At 39.4% G+C, this 13,550-nt stretch overlaps 1 protein-coding gene across 1 annotated transcript in view; it reads left to right on the top strand.

Annotated features, from left to right (window-relative positions):
• The window catches only part of LOC136715947 (slit homolog 1 protein), a 209,423-nt gene that overhangs the window by 118,288 nt on the left and 77,585 nt on the right, over positions 1 to 13,550 (top strand). Inside the window, exons 7-8 of the mRNA XM_066693370.1 lie at positions 2,034 to 2,105; positions 8,231 to 8,394. Coding sequence (XP_066549467.1) covers positions 2,034 to 2,105; positions 8,231 to 8,394 — 236 coding nt within the window. The remainder of the gene's footprint in view (positions 1 to 2,033; positions 2,106 to 8,230; positions 8,395 to 13,550) is intronic.

Consider the following 13,550-nt stretch of genomic DNA (forward strand, 5'->3'; position numbering starts at 1 on the left):
TTGCTGTGGTGTAAGAAAGTTTTGTAGTCGGGAGTTCTAATCAGAATTTATTACGTGCACGGGAAGAACAGCGGACACAGAACTCAATATATTTTAAGCAAAGCATGACACCGTTCTTCAAAAGTATTAAGGTAGAACAAAGCTTATATATCCATTCTGGGACATGCCCCCAAGGGGCCTAACATGTTAAATGTCTGAATGGTCATTTCTAAGAACTATAGCAGTGATTTCATTGGCATTCTAAACTAAGCCTTCCCATCTCATCAATAGCATAATCGCTACTTATGAATAATAATCATTATCCTCTTTATTGCCAATTGCATTGGAAGGTATTTTGCAGATAATACATTGCAAGAGAGGAATGTGAGTTGCTGTTAACCAAAATAGGTGTAACAGCACACAAAGGACGAAGACAGACTAGGATATATATTTTTTTCCTCTAAATTGCATAACCAATTCTTTGTAGACTTGGACACATGCTTTGGGTTATGATGTTGCTGGCATGTCCATTTTCAACCAAGCTTGAAATTCTTAGCAGGGGAGGCATTGGGACAAGACTTCCTGGGACATGCTTGAATCCATCTTTGCCTCTATTCTAAAAAGGGCACCAGGACTCGAAGATGTAAAACAACCCCAAAGCAAAACAGATCAACCTCCATGTTTCACAGAGGGGATGATGTTCTTCTCAATACGAGCTTCATCTTTTCAGTGCCAAACATAACACTGATTCAAAACTTTTTTTTCATCTGACCATAAAACACCAACACCCAAATGTCATTGAGATGAAGTTTGACAAATTAGTACTGATTCTATGAGTTGTGTGCTGTCAAAATAGGTTTTTTCATGCACCAGATTCATGCAGCCTGTTGGAATGGTACTTTTTGAGATCTTTTATCCTAATAATGTCAGACTCTCCCAACATTGCCCCTGGGTTTACATTTACCTTCAAAACCACTTTTCTCAGAGCACTGAGTGATAATATTTTCTTGCATCCTCTTCCTGGCAAGGTAGCAACTGTTCCAGTAGCCTTCAACTTCTTAATAATGGATGCTATAGTGGAAACTGGTAGGTTCAGCTTTTTGTGAATATCTTTACATTCATCACCCAACTTGTGGAAGTCAATTACCCTTTTCCTGCAATTTTTGGAAAGCTCTCTGACTTAGACACTGACAAAGAACAACTATATATATAATGGATTGATTATGTGTGCCAACAGGTGACTTTTGGAAGCTTCTTGTAAAAGTTTCAGAAGCTTCCTGTTAACTTCCAGCAAACAGAAAGTTGATGCAGGGTTTTTTCAACAGGATTTTATTTTTAGATACTTACATGTATTATGATCTTATTTACAATTGATCAAAGTTTGAATAAATGTGGAGGCCACTGTGAACTTGGAACCTCTTGATAACCACAACTAACACAAATCAGATAAAGCAATCAGATTTTGTTCATTATTCGTATTGCTGTATGTGGTAATAAAGGAACTTAGATTTAGATCAGTTTATCTAAGTTATTATTATTATGTGAAATGTTAATGTATTTCATTTAATGCCAATTATAATATTCCATCCTGTCTCAATGGTATACATTTTCTTATTATGTTACTAAGAAGCTTTCATTTAATTGTCCCTGCTTGTTTTGCTGTAGTTGGGTCCTGGTTCTGCCACGAGAGATCTTTTCTAACAGTACAGTACAGGATTTCTAGGTTTGCTACTCTTTTCTGTCCTAAACCGCAGTCTTGTGCTTTGACCGGTTTAAATCACATTGTGACCAAGCTGGGTTGCAGGAAGTGCCTCTACAGGGAGGTGAGAGAGAGAGGAGGTAGGGGTGGGGTTTGCAATGCAAATGTCGTTTGGAGAGATGGGGGAATGGGGTGTGTGTGTGTCAATGTTGTGGTTTTCTCCCAGGCTTCCCCCAAGCTAACTTTGTGCAGTACCTGCCTTTGTGGAATTTCTTTGACTAGGTGCCATTATCCCAGACTTTGGGAAAACCTGGTGCAACTAAATTTGTTTCTCTCTGTGTGTCTTGTTGTCCAGGACCCTAAACAACAACAACATCAGCAGCATTCCAGTATCCAGCTTCAACCATATGCCCAAACTCAGGACCTTGTAAGTAACTCATCCAGCACACTCATATAGTGCATATAGCGAACTATTTAGATTTCTGGGTTACTTTAACTTTTCACCTCCATTAGATCCAGGAAAAGGGGCATCACTGGTCTAGTTATGAAAATAATTAACTCATTAACTCAGATAGAATGAAAACCAGACTGGACGTTGCTATAGGTATAAGCCTAAATCCTAGACCTAACCAAGTCTTTGACCTAACTGCAAACTGCAATTTAAAAACTTGAACTGCGGTTGTGTAACACATTCCTCTACTCTCATGCCAGGTGAATCAGCATCCCTAATTTATTGGCACAAACTTAATACGACTCTCTTGTAGCAGTTCTTCAATTTTAGGCAGAAATCACCTAAGTCATTGTTATTCTTAGGGGTGTAACGGTACGCAAAAGTCACGGTTCGGTACGTACCTCAGATTTTAAGTCACGGGTCGGTACGATTTCGGTACAGTGGAAAAAAAAACATGCAAAACATAACATTTATTTTTACTTATTATGAAGTTATAGACTTGTAAACAGTGGCTATAGGCCATAATTCCCTGAACAAAGGAAGGCGCATAAAGGTACATATCTTTCTTTCTTCAATAAAAACATACTTAGGTCTACGCATAGACGTCGACTACTTGTGGGCTCAAGGGCTTCAGCCCCAGCCGAACAGTAAACGGGGGCTCAGCCCCCCCTGGAATTTTGATGAGGAAGAAAATAAAACAAAAAACGCGATTCCAATTAGATTGTCTTTTATACTGCAGTAATTACAATAGTCCCCGTTAGTTGCATTGATCAATTTTCCTGCATGGAAATACACCGATCAGCCATAACATTATGACCACCTGCCTAATATTGTGTAGGTCCCCCTTTTGCCACCAAAACAGCCCTGACCCATTGAGGCATGGACTACAGTAGACCTCTGAAGGTGTGCTGTGGTATCTGGCTCCAAGACGTTGTTGATCACAGATCCTTTAAGTCCTGTAAGTTGTGAGGTAGGGCCTCCATGAATTGGACTTGTTTGTCCAGCACATCCCACAGATGCTCGATTGGATTGAGATCTGGGGAATTTGGAGGCCAAGTCAACACCTTGAACTCATGATTCATCAGACCGGCCACCTTCTTCCATTGCTCCGTGGTCCAGTTCTGTTGCTCACGTGCCCATTGTAGGCGCTTTCGGCAGTGGACAGGGGTCAGCATGGGCACCCTGACTAGTCTGCGGCTACGCAGCCCCATACACAACAAACTGCGATGCACTGTGTGTTCTGACACCTTTCTATCAGAACCAGCATTAACTTTTTCAGCAATTTGAGCTACAGTAGCTCATCTGTTGGATCTGACCACACGGGCCAGCCTTCGCTCCCCACGTGCATCAATGAGCCTTGGCCACCCATGACCCTGTCGCCGGTTCACCGCTTTTCCTTCCTTGGACCACTTTTGAAAGGTATAACCACTGCAGATCGGGAACACCCCACAAGAGCTGCAGTTTTGGAGATGCTCTGACCCAGTCATCTAGCCATCACAATTTGGCCCTTGTCAAACTCGCTCAGATCCTTACGCTTGCCCATTTTCCCTGCTTCTAACACATCAACTTTAAGGACAAAATGTTCCCTTGCTGCCTAATATATCCCATCCACTGACAGGTGCCATGATAACAGATTATCAGTGTTATTCACTTCACCTGTCAGTGGTCATAATGTTATGGCTGATCAGTGTATACAGTGCGTTTTGTAGCACCGTCAGCACCCACCACCCCACTCTTACCAGAGAAAACAGCGTTTGCTAATTACACTGAGGGAAAAAAGTATTTGATCCCCTGCTGATTTTGTACGTTTGGCCACTGACAAAGAAATGATCAGTCTATAATTTTAATGGTAGGTGTATTTTAACAGTGAGAGACAGAATAACAAAAAAAAAAAAAAACGCATTTCAAAAAAGTTATAAATTGATTTGCATGTTAATGAGGGAAATAAGTATTTGACCCCTTCGACTTAGTACTTGGTGGCAAAACCTGTTGACAATCACAGAGGTCAGACGTTTCTTGTAGTTGGCCACCAGGTTTGCACACATCTCACGAGGGATTTTGTCCCACTCGTCTTTGCAGATCCTCTCCAAGTCATTAAGGTTTCGAGGCTGACATTTGGCAACTCGAACCTTCAGCTCCCTCCACAGATTTTCTATGGGATTAAGGTCTGGAGACTGGCTAGGCCATTCCAGGACCTTAATGTGCTTCTTCTTGAGCCACTCCTTTGTTGCCTTGGCTGTGTGTTTTGGGTCATTGTCATGCTGGAATACCCATCCACGACCCATTTCCAATGCCCTGGCTGAGGGAAGGAGGTTCTCACCCAAGATTTGATGGTACATGGCCCTGTACATCGTCCCTTTGATGCGGTGCAGGTGTCCTGTCCCCTTTGCAGAAAAACACCCCCAAAGCATAATGTTTCCACCTCCATGTTTGACGGTGGGGATGGTGTTCTTGAGGTCATTCCTCCTCCTCCAAACATGGCGAGTTGAGTTGATGCCAAAGAGCTCGAATTTGGTCTCATCTGACCACAACACTTTCATCCAGTTCTCCTCTGAATCATTCAGATGTTCATTGGCAAACTTCAGACGGGCCTTTACATGTGCTTTCTTGAGCAGGGGGACCTTGCGGGCACTGCAGGATTTCAGTCCTTCACGGCATAGTGTGTTACCAATTGTTTTCTTGGTGACTATGGTCCCAGCTGCCTTGAGATCATTAACAAGATCCTCCCGTGTAGTTCTGGGCTGATTCCTCACCGTTCTCATGATCATTGAAACTCCACGAGGTGAGATCTTGCATGGAGCCCCAGAACGAGGGTGACTGACAGTTATTTTGTGTTTCTTCCATTTGCGAATAATCGCACCAACTGTTGTCACCTTCTCACCAAGCTGCTTGGCGATGGTCTTGTAGCCCATTCCAGCCTTGTGTAGGTCTACAATCTTGTCCCTGACATCCTTGGACAGCTCTTTGGTCTTGGCCATGGTGGAGAGTTTGGAATCTGATTAATTGATTGCTTCTGTGGACAGGTGTCTTTTATACAGGTAACAATCTGAGATTAGTCTCAGCTCGTTACCTGTATAAAAGACACCTGGGAGCCAGAAATCTTGCTGATTGATAGGGGATCCAATACTTATTTCCCTCATTAACATGCAAATCAATTTATACATTTTTTGAAATGCGTTTTTCTGGATTTTTTTGTTGTTTATACTGTCTCTCACTGTTAAAATACACCTACCATTAAAATTATAGACTGATAATTTCTTTGTCAGTGGGCAAACGTACAAAATCAGCAGGGGATCAAATACTTTTTTCCCTCACTGTATGTTCTGGCACGTTGACAAACCCTGGCCTAGAATGTAGCTATAAAATAAAAGCAGCGTTTTTTATATTGATTTCTGACAGTGGTCATAGGGGGGTTAGTGTTAGTAACTCAGCCCCCCCTCCCCCCAGGAATTTCAAAACTCAGCGCCTATGGGTCTAGGTATTACTTAAAATGTCAGTCAATATTAATGCAAACTACTAACAAAACTTAAAGTGCATCTGAAGGTTCTCAAATAAACATTCAACATGTGTTTAAAACCTGTATTCTCTACAACGGAGTATTGTTGCAGATCCATTGCGATAAAAACACCTATGGCTTTAGTTATTGCTGTTTCCCGGTCTGAATTAGCAGAGAGCAGAGAGGTTGCTTAAATGCCACGGGGAGCAGGGTTTGCACTGCACTCTGTTTTCCCCTGATACCAGTGATATTCACATGTGGATGATGCCGTCTCAAATGAGTAATCATGTTCGACGTACTGCCAGCGACATATCTGATTTCAGTATAGCAATGCCGGCACCCTGGAAACTTGAAACCCGGAGACCTGAAAGGATACGGGAGGGTCCTCAAGCTCTGGCTTGTTGTTTGCGTATTTATTTACGAGGCTGCATCACATATGCTAGGCTACTTCAATTGCTAAGTTACGGCTACAAGATCCGTCTCCCAGGGGAAACTCGGAATTTACAATTTTAGATCTGCACACAAAAAAGTAACGTGCGTGGTTAAAACTACACTATATTCATTCGGATCACAACGCGTACCGAACCGAACGTCCTGTATCGAATGGTACGGTACGGATACGTGTACCGTTACACCCCTAGTTATTCTATAAACATCCTAGTATGGGAATAATGATTTTGTACACCACAAATGTCTACAAAATTACCAATGTACCAATGTCTGTAGAAATACTGATCTCCTATAATATTCCATATGTATTTATATACACAAAATAAAAATAAAAAGTCAGTGCAATTTTAAATAATTTCTAAATTCCATTTTCACAAATACATGTATCTTGAGAACTCACAGAGAAAACCATTACTTCTGTGAGTGGAACTTCCCAAATTGGCACCTCACAATGCCAACCACAATACACTATATATATACATTCTTCTGTAAGTCACTTATTTTTTTCTTTTTGTTGTTAAAGTTGGAGTTCAGCATAGTTTGCCCCACATCATAGTTGACATGGTTTAGGTTAGAAAATCCACAAAACTGAAAACAGATCTGCAAACCACTGTTTATCTCCACAGAAAACAATTACGTATATTTCACTAGAGCATGTGCTTTATTTTTTCTGTTCGCCTGTAAATACAGTGATTTCTGGTTGTGCTCTTAGAGTTTTATTTTTTTTCCCCAGGGTGCATTGTTGTCCCCATCCCAAGCAGGTACTGTCACACTCACACCCCCACTGTGTTCAGCAGTCAAAATCTCCAAGCAGATCAAACCAGCAAAGGCACACATTCTTTGCAAATACAAGCTGACACAGACAGCCATTCCAAGGAGTTTTGGTACAGAGCCACTGGCCACACTTGGATTGCAGGGACGCCAATAACCATTTCCTTCCTTCAATTTGAGACAGTGTGGAGCGACAGAAATACAATATATATAAATGTGCTATTGTTTAGATGTGTGTAATAAAATGTAATATCGTGCATGAATATAAAAACATGATGGGGAAAAAAAAAAAAAAACGCCAAATTTTAGATTCCATAAGTGCCCCTCTGGAATTGTCTTTTTGGATTCTACAATAGAGCTGAGACTTACCACACTTACAGCATACTTTTTTCCCTCCTTCCTTCCCTTTATGAATTCTGAGGCTTTGTGATGTTGTAAAGATAATCTCATTGAGTTAGAATAGCCGGTAATAGTTTCAGAAAATTAAATCCATATATATGTATATCTGTGTAAATCCCTCAGCAAGTTCAAACAAAAGTCATTTGGAGAATAAAAGGGTGGCAGAAGGGATTTAGATTGATAAATCCATTTGTTGTCTTGCATCCTCTCCTCTTCAGTAATTAAGGGGTATGTTGTATATCAGCTTGCACAGGTAACAGCTTGTCTGTGCAGCTTTGGTTTTTCCATTTGGTGCTGCTTACATTTTAATGCCAGCTAATACACAAAATTGTCACAATATTTCAGAAAGCTTTCTGTAAAGGTATGGTTTTGTTGTGATAGACATTACATTGTTGCAAATTTTATATAACACCGCTGATTTTATCAGATTTAATGTTTGTAAATTATGTTACTAGTAGAGAAAGTTCTGTAAAACATTTAATGACAGAATGCACCCAATGCACAAATGGTTATTTTAATGGGAACACTTCTGTAATTAATATCCATATGTAATGGTCTTTATATAATATATAAATACTGTTTCAAACTTTACAAATATTTAAGGGTTTTAAATACTTAAGTGTGGTTGATTGTGTTGTGGGCTCAATATTTTTTACTACATTCACTATTCAGTAATATCAATGGATGCTTGTAGAAAGTGTGGTAATGTTTCAACAACATTCTGTTTATCTTTCTACATTGTACTGTGATTCCAATTTCATTTTCAATTTCACGTAAGGAGAAACTGAATGAGGGTGATAGTGATCCAAGTTGATTAATAGCTGCATATTCCAAAACTGGTAGAAAAAATAAGAAAGAACAAAAGAATGAAAGAAGGAAAAATAATGAAGAATTGTCTATTCAAATGTATCTGTGTATGTATATAAAACATACCATTGCATTCTGTGTCCAAACGATATTTGTCTTTGTGTATCCTTGCCTTTAGCCGTCTTCACTCCAACAACCTGAACTGTGACTGCCACCTGTCCTGGCTGTCTCAGTGGCTGCGTCAGAGGCCCACAATTGGGCTGTTCACTCAGTGCAGCGCCCCCGTCCAGCTCAAAGGGCTCAATGTTGCTGAAATCCAAAAACATGAGTTCAGCTGCTCAGGTAAGATATGCTCACCTATAGAGGAGTACAAGAAGGAGAAACAAACAAACAAACAAACCAGACACTTGGTAAATATTTTATATATATTTTTTAACTTCTTAAATTCTTTTTAAATTCTTTCTCAGTAAAACCAGATTTAGGAGGAATACAAATTGTGTTCTGTAACATTTGGGTTTACTGGAATACTTTGGGGCCCATTTTAAAACATCATCTTTGTGTAATAAGTTCTGCATAGTCACAAAGTTACAAATCAACTTTGGGGCATTCCCTGCTTACTCAAACCCACTTTTCAATTTTCAAACCTCCAAATGAGGCGATCCAGACTATTTCCACGTCTGGCAGCTATGTCCTGCTCAGAGCAGTTCTTGCCAGGTCGCAGCAGCTGCGAACAACAGGAATACTCTGACATACTTGGAATGTATCCAACAGAAAGCAGTTTATCAAATTCTACTTGTCCTACTACTAATAATAATTATAATATACATTATAATTTCCATACTTCCCCTCATATTTGTAATTGCCATTTGAATTTGATCATTTAAAGCGATCATCAATTAACACAATCATGTGGTCTGCAATATCATTAAAGTCTGGTTCATTACAGCACGTCTGAATGTAAAAATGTGTATAACTAACTAAATGTACATTTTATTATATTTTATATATATATATATATATATATATACACACACTCACCTAAAGGATTATTAGGAACACCTGTTCAATTTCTCATTAATGCAATTATCTAACCAACCAATCACATGGCAGTTTCAATGCATTTAGGGGTGTGGTCCTGGTCAAGACAATCTCCTGAACTCCAAACTGAATGTCTGAATGGGAAAGAAAGGTGATTTAAGCAATTTTGAGCGTGACATGGTTGTTGGTGCCAGACGGGCCGGTCTGAGTATTTCACAATCTGCTCAGTTACTGGGATTTTCACGCACAACCATTTCTAGGGTTTACAAAGAATGGTGTGAAAAGGGAAAAACATCCAGTATGCGGCAGTCCTGTGGGCGAAAATGCCTTGTTGATGCTAGAGGTCAGAGGAGAATGGGCCGACTGATTCAAGCTGATAGAAGAGCAACTTTGACTGAAATAACCACTCGTTACAACCGAGGTATGCAGCAAAGCATTTGTGAAGCTACAACACGTACAACCTTGAGGCGGATGGGCTACAACAGCAGAAGACCCCACCGGGTACCACTCATCTCCACTACAAATAGGAAAAAGAGGCTACAATTTGCACAAGCTCACCAAAATTGGACAGTTGAAGACTGGAAAAATGTTGCCTGGTCTGATGAGTCTCGATTTCTGTTGAGACATTCAGATGGTAGAGTCAGAATTTGGCGTAAACAGAATGAGAACATGGATCCATCATGCCTTGTTACCACTGTGCAGGCTGGTGGTGGTGGTGTAATGGTGTGGGGGATGTTTTCTTGGCACACGTTAGGCCCCTTAGTGCCAATTGGGCATCGTTTAAATGCCACGGCCTACCTGAGCATTGTTTCTGACCATGTCCATTCCTTTATGACCACCATGTACCCATCCTCTGATGGCTACTTCCAGCAGGATAATGCACCATGTCACAAAGGTCGAATCATTTCAAATTGGTTTCTTGAACATGACAATGAGTTCACTGTACTAAACTGGCCCACACAGTCACCAGATCTCAACCCAATAGAGCATCTTTGGGATGTGGTGGAACGGGAGCTTCGTGCCCTGGATGTGCATCCCACAAATCTCCATCAACTGCAAGATGCTATCCTATCAATATGGGCCAACATTTCTAAAGAATGCTTTCAGCACCTTGTTGAATCAAGGCCACGTTGAATTAAGGCAGTTCTGAAGGCGAAAGGGGGTCAAACACAGTATTAGTATGGTGTTCCTAATAATCCTTTAGGTGAGTATATATATTACACATGTATGGATTTATTATAAATGTAATTAATTTCCATTATCTAACATTTATATACATATACCTTCAATGTTCTCTGGTGGCCACCCTCCTGTTCCTTTCATTGCTTTATTGTTATTTTTTTCCCTAAGTTTTCTTTTGCAAAGGCTTTCAGATCATGATACCATTTTTCCCCAGCAATATCTCTGGAAGCACCAGACACTCAATTCATTTTCCAAGTGATTGTTTGCCATATTTCCCAATATTTATTCTTCCAATATTACTTCAGTTTCTTCACCTGCAAATGTGACCTTTCTTTTTAAGATGATCCACTTCAACCATTGTTGCTCTTTCATTTGAGGAAACCCTTGTATGTTGGCATATTTGTATTTATTTGCCTCATCTTTTATATAGAGACACAGGCTTGTGATTCTGCAATTGTAATGCATGTTGCAGATTTACAATAAAACCAGCACTGTATGAAAATGGGGCCCTCAGAGACTAAATGACATATAACAAAATGACATCAGATTAATCCAAAATAAAATGCTGAACTAGAGAACAGAACAAAAATATAATAGTGCAGATGTGCACAGGGCTCTTTTAGTTCTTCCAGTTCTGTGAAGGGTTGCTGCAATTTGTCAGGTATAATAAACAACTCCAAAATGCTTTTTACAATAACTTTTTGTATGCCATAGTGCAACCAATGTCCCTGTTGTAGGTTACTGGAACAGGAGCACATTTTTTTTTTTTGTCTGCTCTCAATTGTGTGTTGCCTGCCTTGGCCAAGAATTGAGAGCTTTAAGCCAAGGCAATCTGCTGTCCAACCTGTCCATGCCAGTGCCAATCAGGACTGTAAATGCTGAACTGACATTACTTTAACAATACTTCTCACCAGAATCACATCAAAGAGATAATAATTTTTGACATAATGCCAGATATTTTATAAACAGGTGAGGGGCAGATGACATATTCACAGATATCTGTTAATCATCCGTATGGATAGTTCAGGTAAATGGTGCTTTGCTTATGGAAGTCTACCAAGCATGTGAAACTGCCTGGTAGGCTTCCATAAACAGTACTTTATGATTGCACTTTGTATTGCTCTTGATAAGGGCGTCTGCTAAGAAAATAATAATAATAATAATAATAATAATAATAATAATAATAATAATAATAATAATAATGTGAAAACACATACCACACTGAGAATTCAGCACAGTTCTGAAATTCTGAAAAAAATGAAATTATTTGCTTGCAGAATGAAAATGTTCTCATGCACCCCACCCATGAAGCAGCCTTGGCTAGAGCTTTTCAAAACCTGGGGCGGGGTGTGTGGCAATGAGACTTATAATCGGGCCATAACATTTCTACTACAATACATACATACATACATACATACATACATACATACATACACAGGCATAGGTTTGGTTTCAGGATTGGGTGGGTGTACATTTTGAGGCCGATGGGGGTGTGCGCTTACTTGCCAAGCGGGGGTCGGATTCAATATTTGGGGGTGGTAATCTCATATCCCAAAAAAGACCTACTTCTTAATGTAGAATGCAAAAATGTCAGCCCTTGTGCCAAATCAATTCTGAGACAAAAATAAACACTGTGCAAACAGAGAGCGTAACTCACATTAATTGCACCTATTATATTGTACTGAGCCCACGGTAATGAGTTTTCATTTTATACTGTATGTCAGCTAGTTTGTTTTGACACAAACAGTGGTGTGCCGCAACAAAATCGAGTGGCATTGCATTATATAGTGTACATATTATGGATACAAAACATTAACAGAGCTAATTTACTAACAATATACATCAATAGTTTGGTTATCTAATAATTATTAGGTCTAGGATGTTGTGATAAGTAAAGGAATAAACAATGATTATAAAAATAACCACATATCAGGAACAGCAGTCAATCTAAAAGTAAATACAATCTAGGGTTTTTTATTTCACCAATACAAACATTTTAAACATTAAAATGTTTAAATGTTTATACACATTAATTGTGGGCAATGTGACTGTTTTAATGGATTTAAATGCTTTGTACACAAACCTACAAATAAAAATCATTGTAGACAAAAGTTTCATTTGTGCAAGTTACACCCTTGTTTTGTCTATACATGTAAATAAGAAAACACAATAGGCACCAGCCCATAGTTAAAAACAGATATAATCATATCGTTTTAAACTTTAACTTTCAATTTAAATCTGACCATTAAAAGAATATTAAAAATACACATAGAAACTGGAAGACCAGGCACAACTCTATAGCCCCATTTACAAGCCCCATTCACACTGAAACAATTGCTGGTTTATGGTGGCATTTTGTTGCCGGCAGGTTCTGTGTGAATGGGTTTATGCCTGCATTTCGACACCAGCAATTTTCCACCTCGGGACCTGGGGCAGAATTAAATTAGAACTTTGACCCACCTGCTAATAGAAAACTATGAAGCTGTACATCATAGCGGTTACATTTCTGATTAGAAGACAGTGGCATTTTACTTAAAATGATGGCGCAACTCAATATATTTCTGTAGCTTTCTATTAGCGCGTTGGTCAAAGTTTTGATTTAATCCCAGCCCTAGTCTAAATGCCAGAAATTTTCCAGGAACAGGTCTATGCAATTGGAGCAAGTGAATGCCGGCTTATGACACGTGCGTCAGCTAACTGATGTAACCAATCAGAATAAATGCGTGTTTTTGCGATTTGACACAACAAGGTTAAGCCTCCTTTGACCAAGAACTTGTGACCATAATGAAAAACGGAGGTTTAAAATAAACACAGCAATTCTGAGTGTTACTGATGAACCAACGGGTTGGTCATGTAAATGCTAACTATTGACACACATATGTCAGAAGTTATAAAAAAATTAATAATGCAAAATATAATATCTCTATACAGGCAAACGTGTTAGACTGCATTACAGTGTACACTGAGTGTAAACACAATGGATGGAAACTGGCAAAATGGGGAGATGATCAATTTTTTACAAACACGTCTAGAATATCGGTCCCTGTTTCCTCTTCCAAATGCACATGCTTCTATAGCATCTCATTCCCATAGCGCTAATTCCATTATCTATTTTCTGTGTGAAAGGGAACATGCCTGCATTTTGCCAGATTTCAAAGCCAGTGTGTATAGAGGTGCAGCAGGAAAAAAACAACCAAACATTGCCTGCATTTTGCTGGCATTTCAGTGTGAATGGGGCTTTAAAGTGTTTATTGAATTTAGCGTTTAGGCTGGAGGGG

This window comes from Amia ocellicauda, chromosome 20 (assembly GCF_036373705.1).
Source record: "Amia ocellicauda isolate fAmiCal2 chromosome 20, fAmiCal2.hap1, whole genome shotgun sequence".
In the NCBI taxonomy this organism is placed as follows: domain Eukaryota; kingdom Metazoa; phylum Chordata; class Actinopteri; order Amiiformes; family Amiidae; genus Amia; species Amia ocellicauda.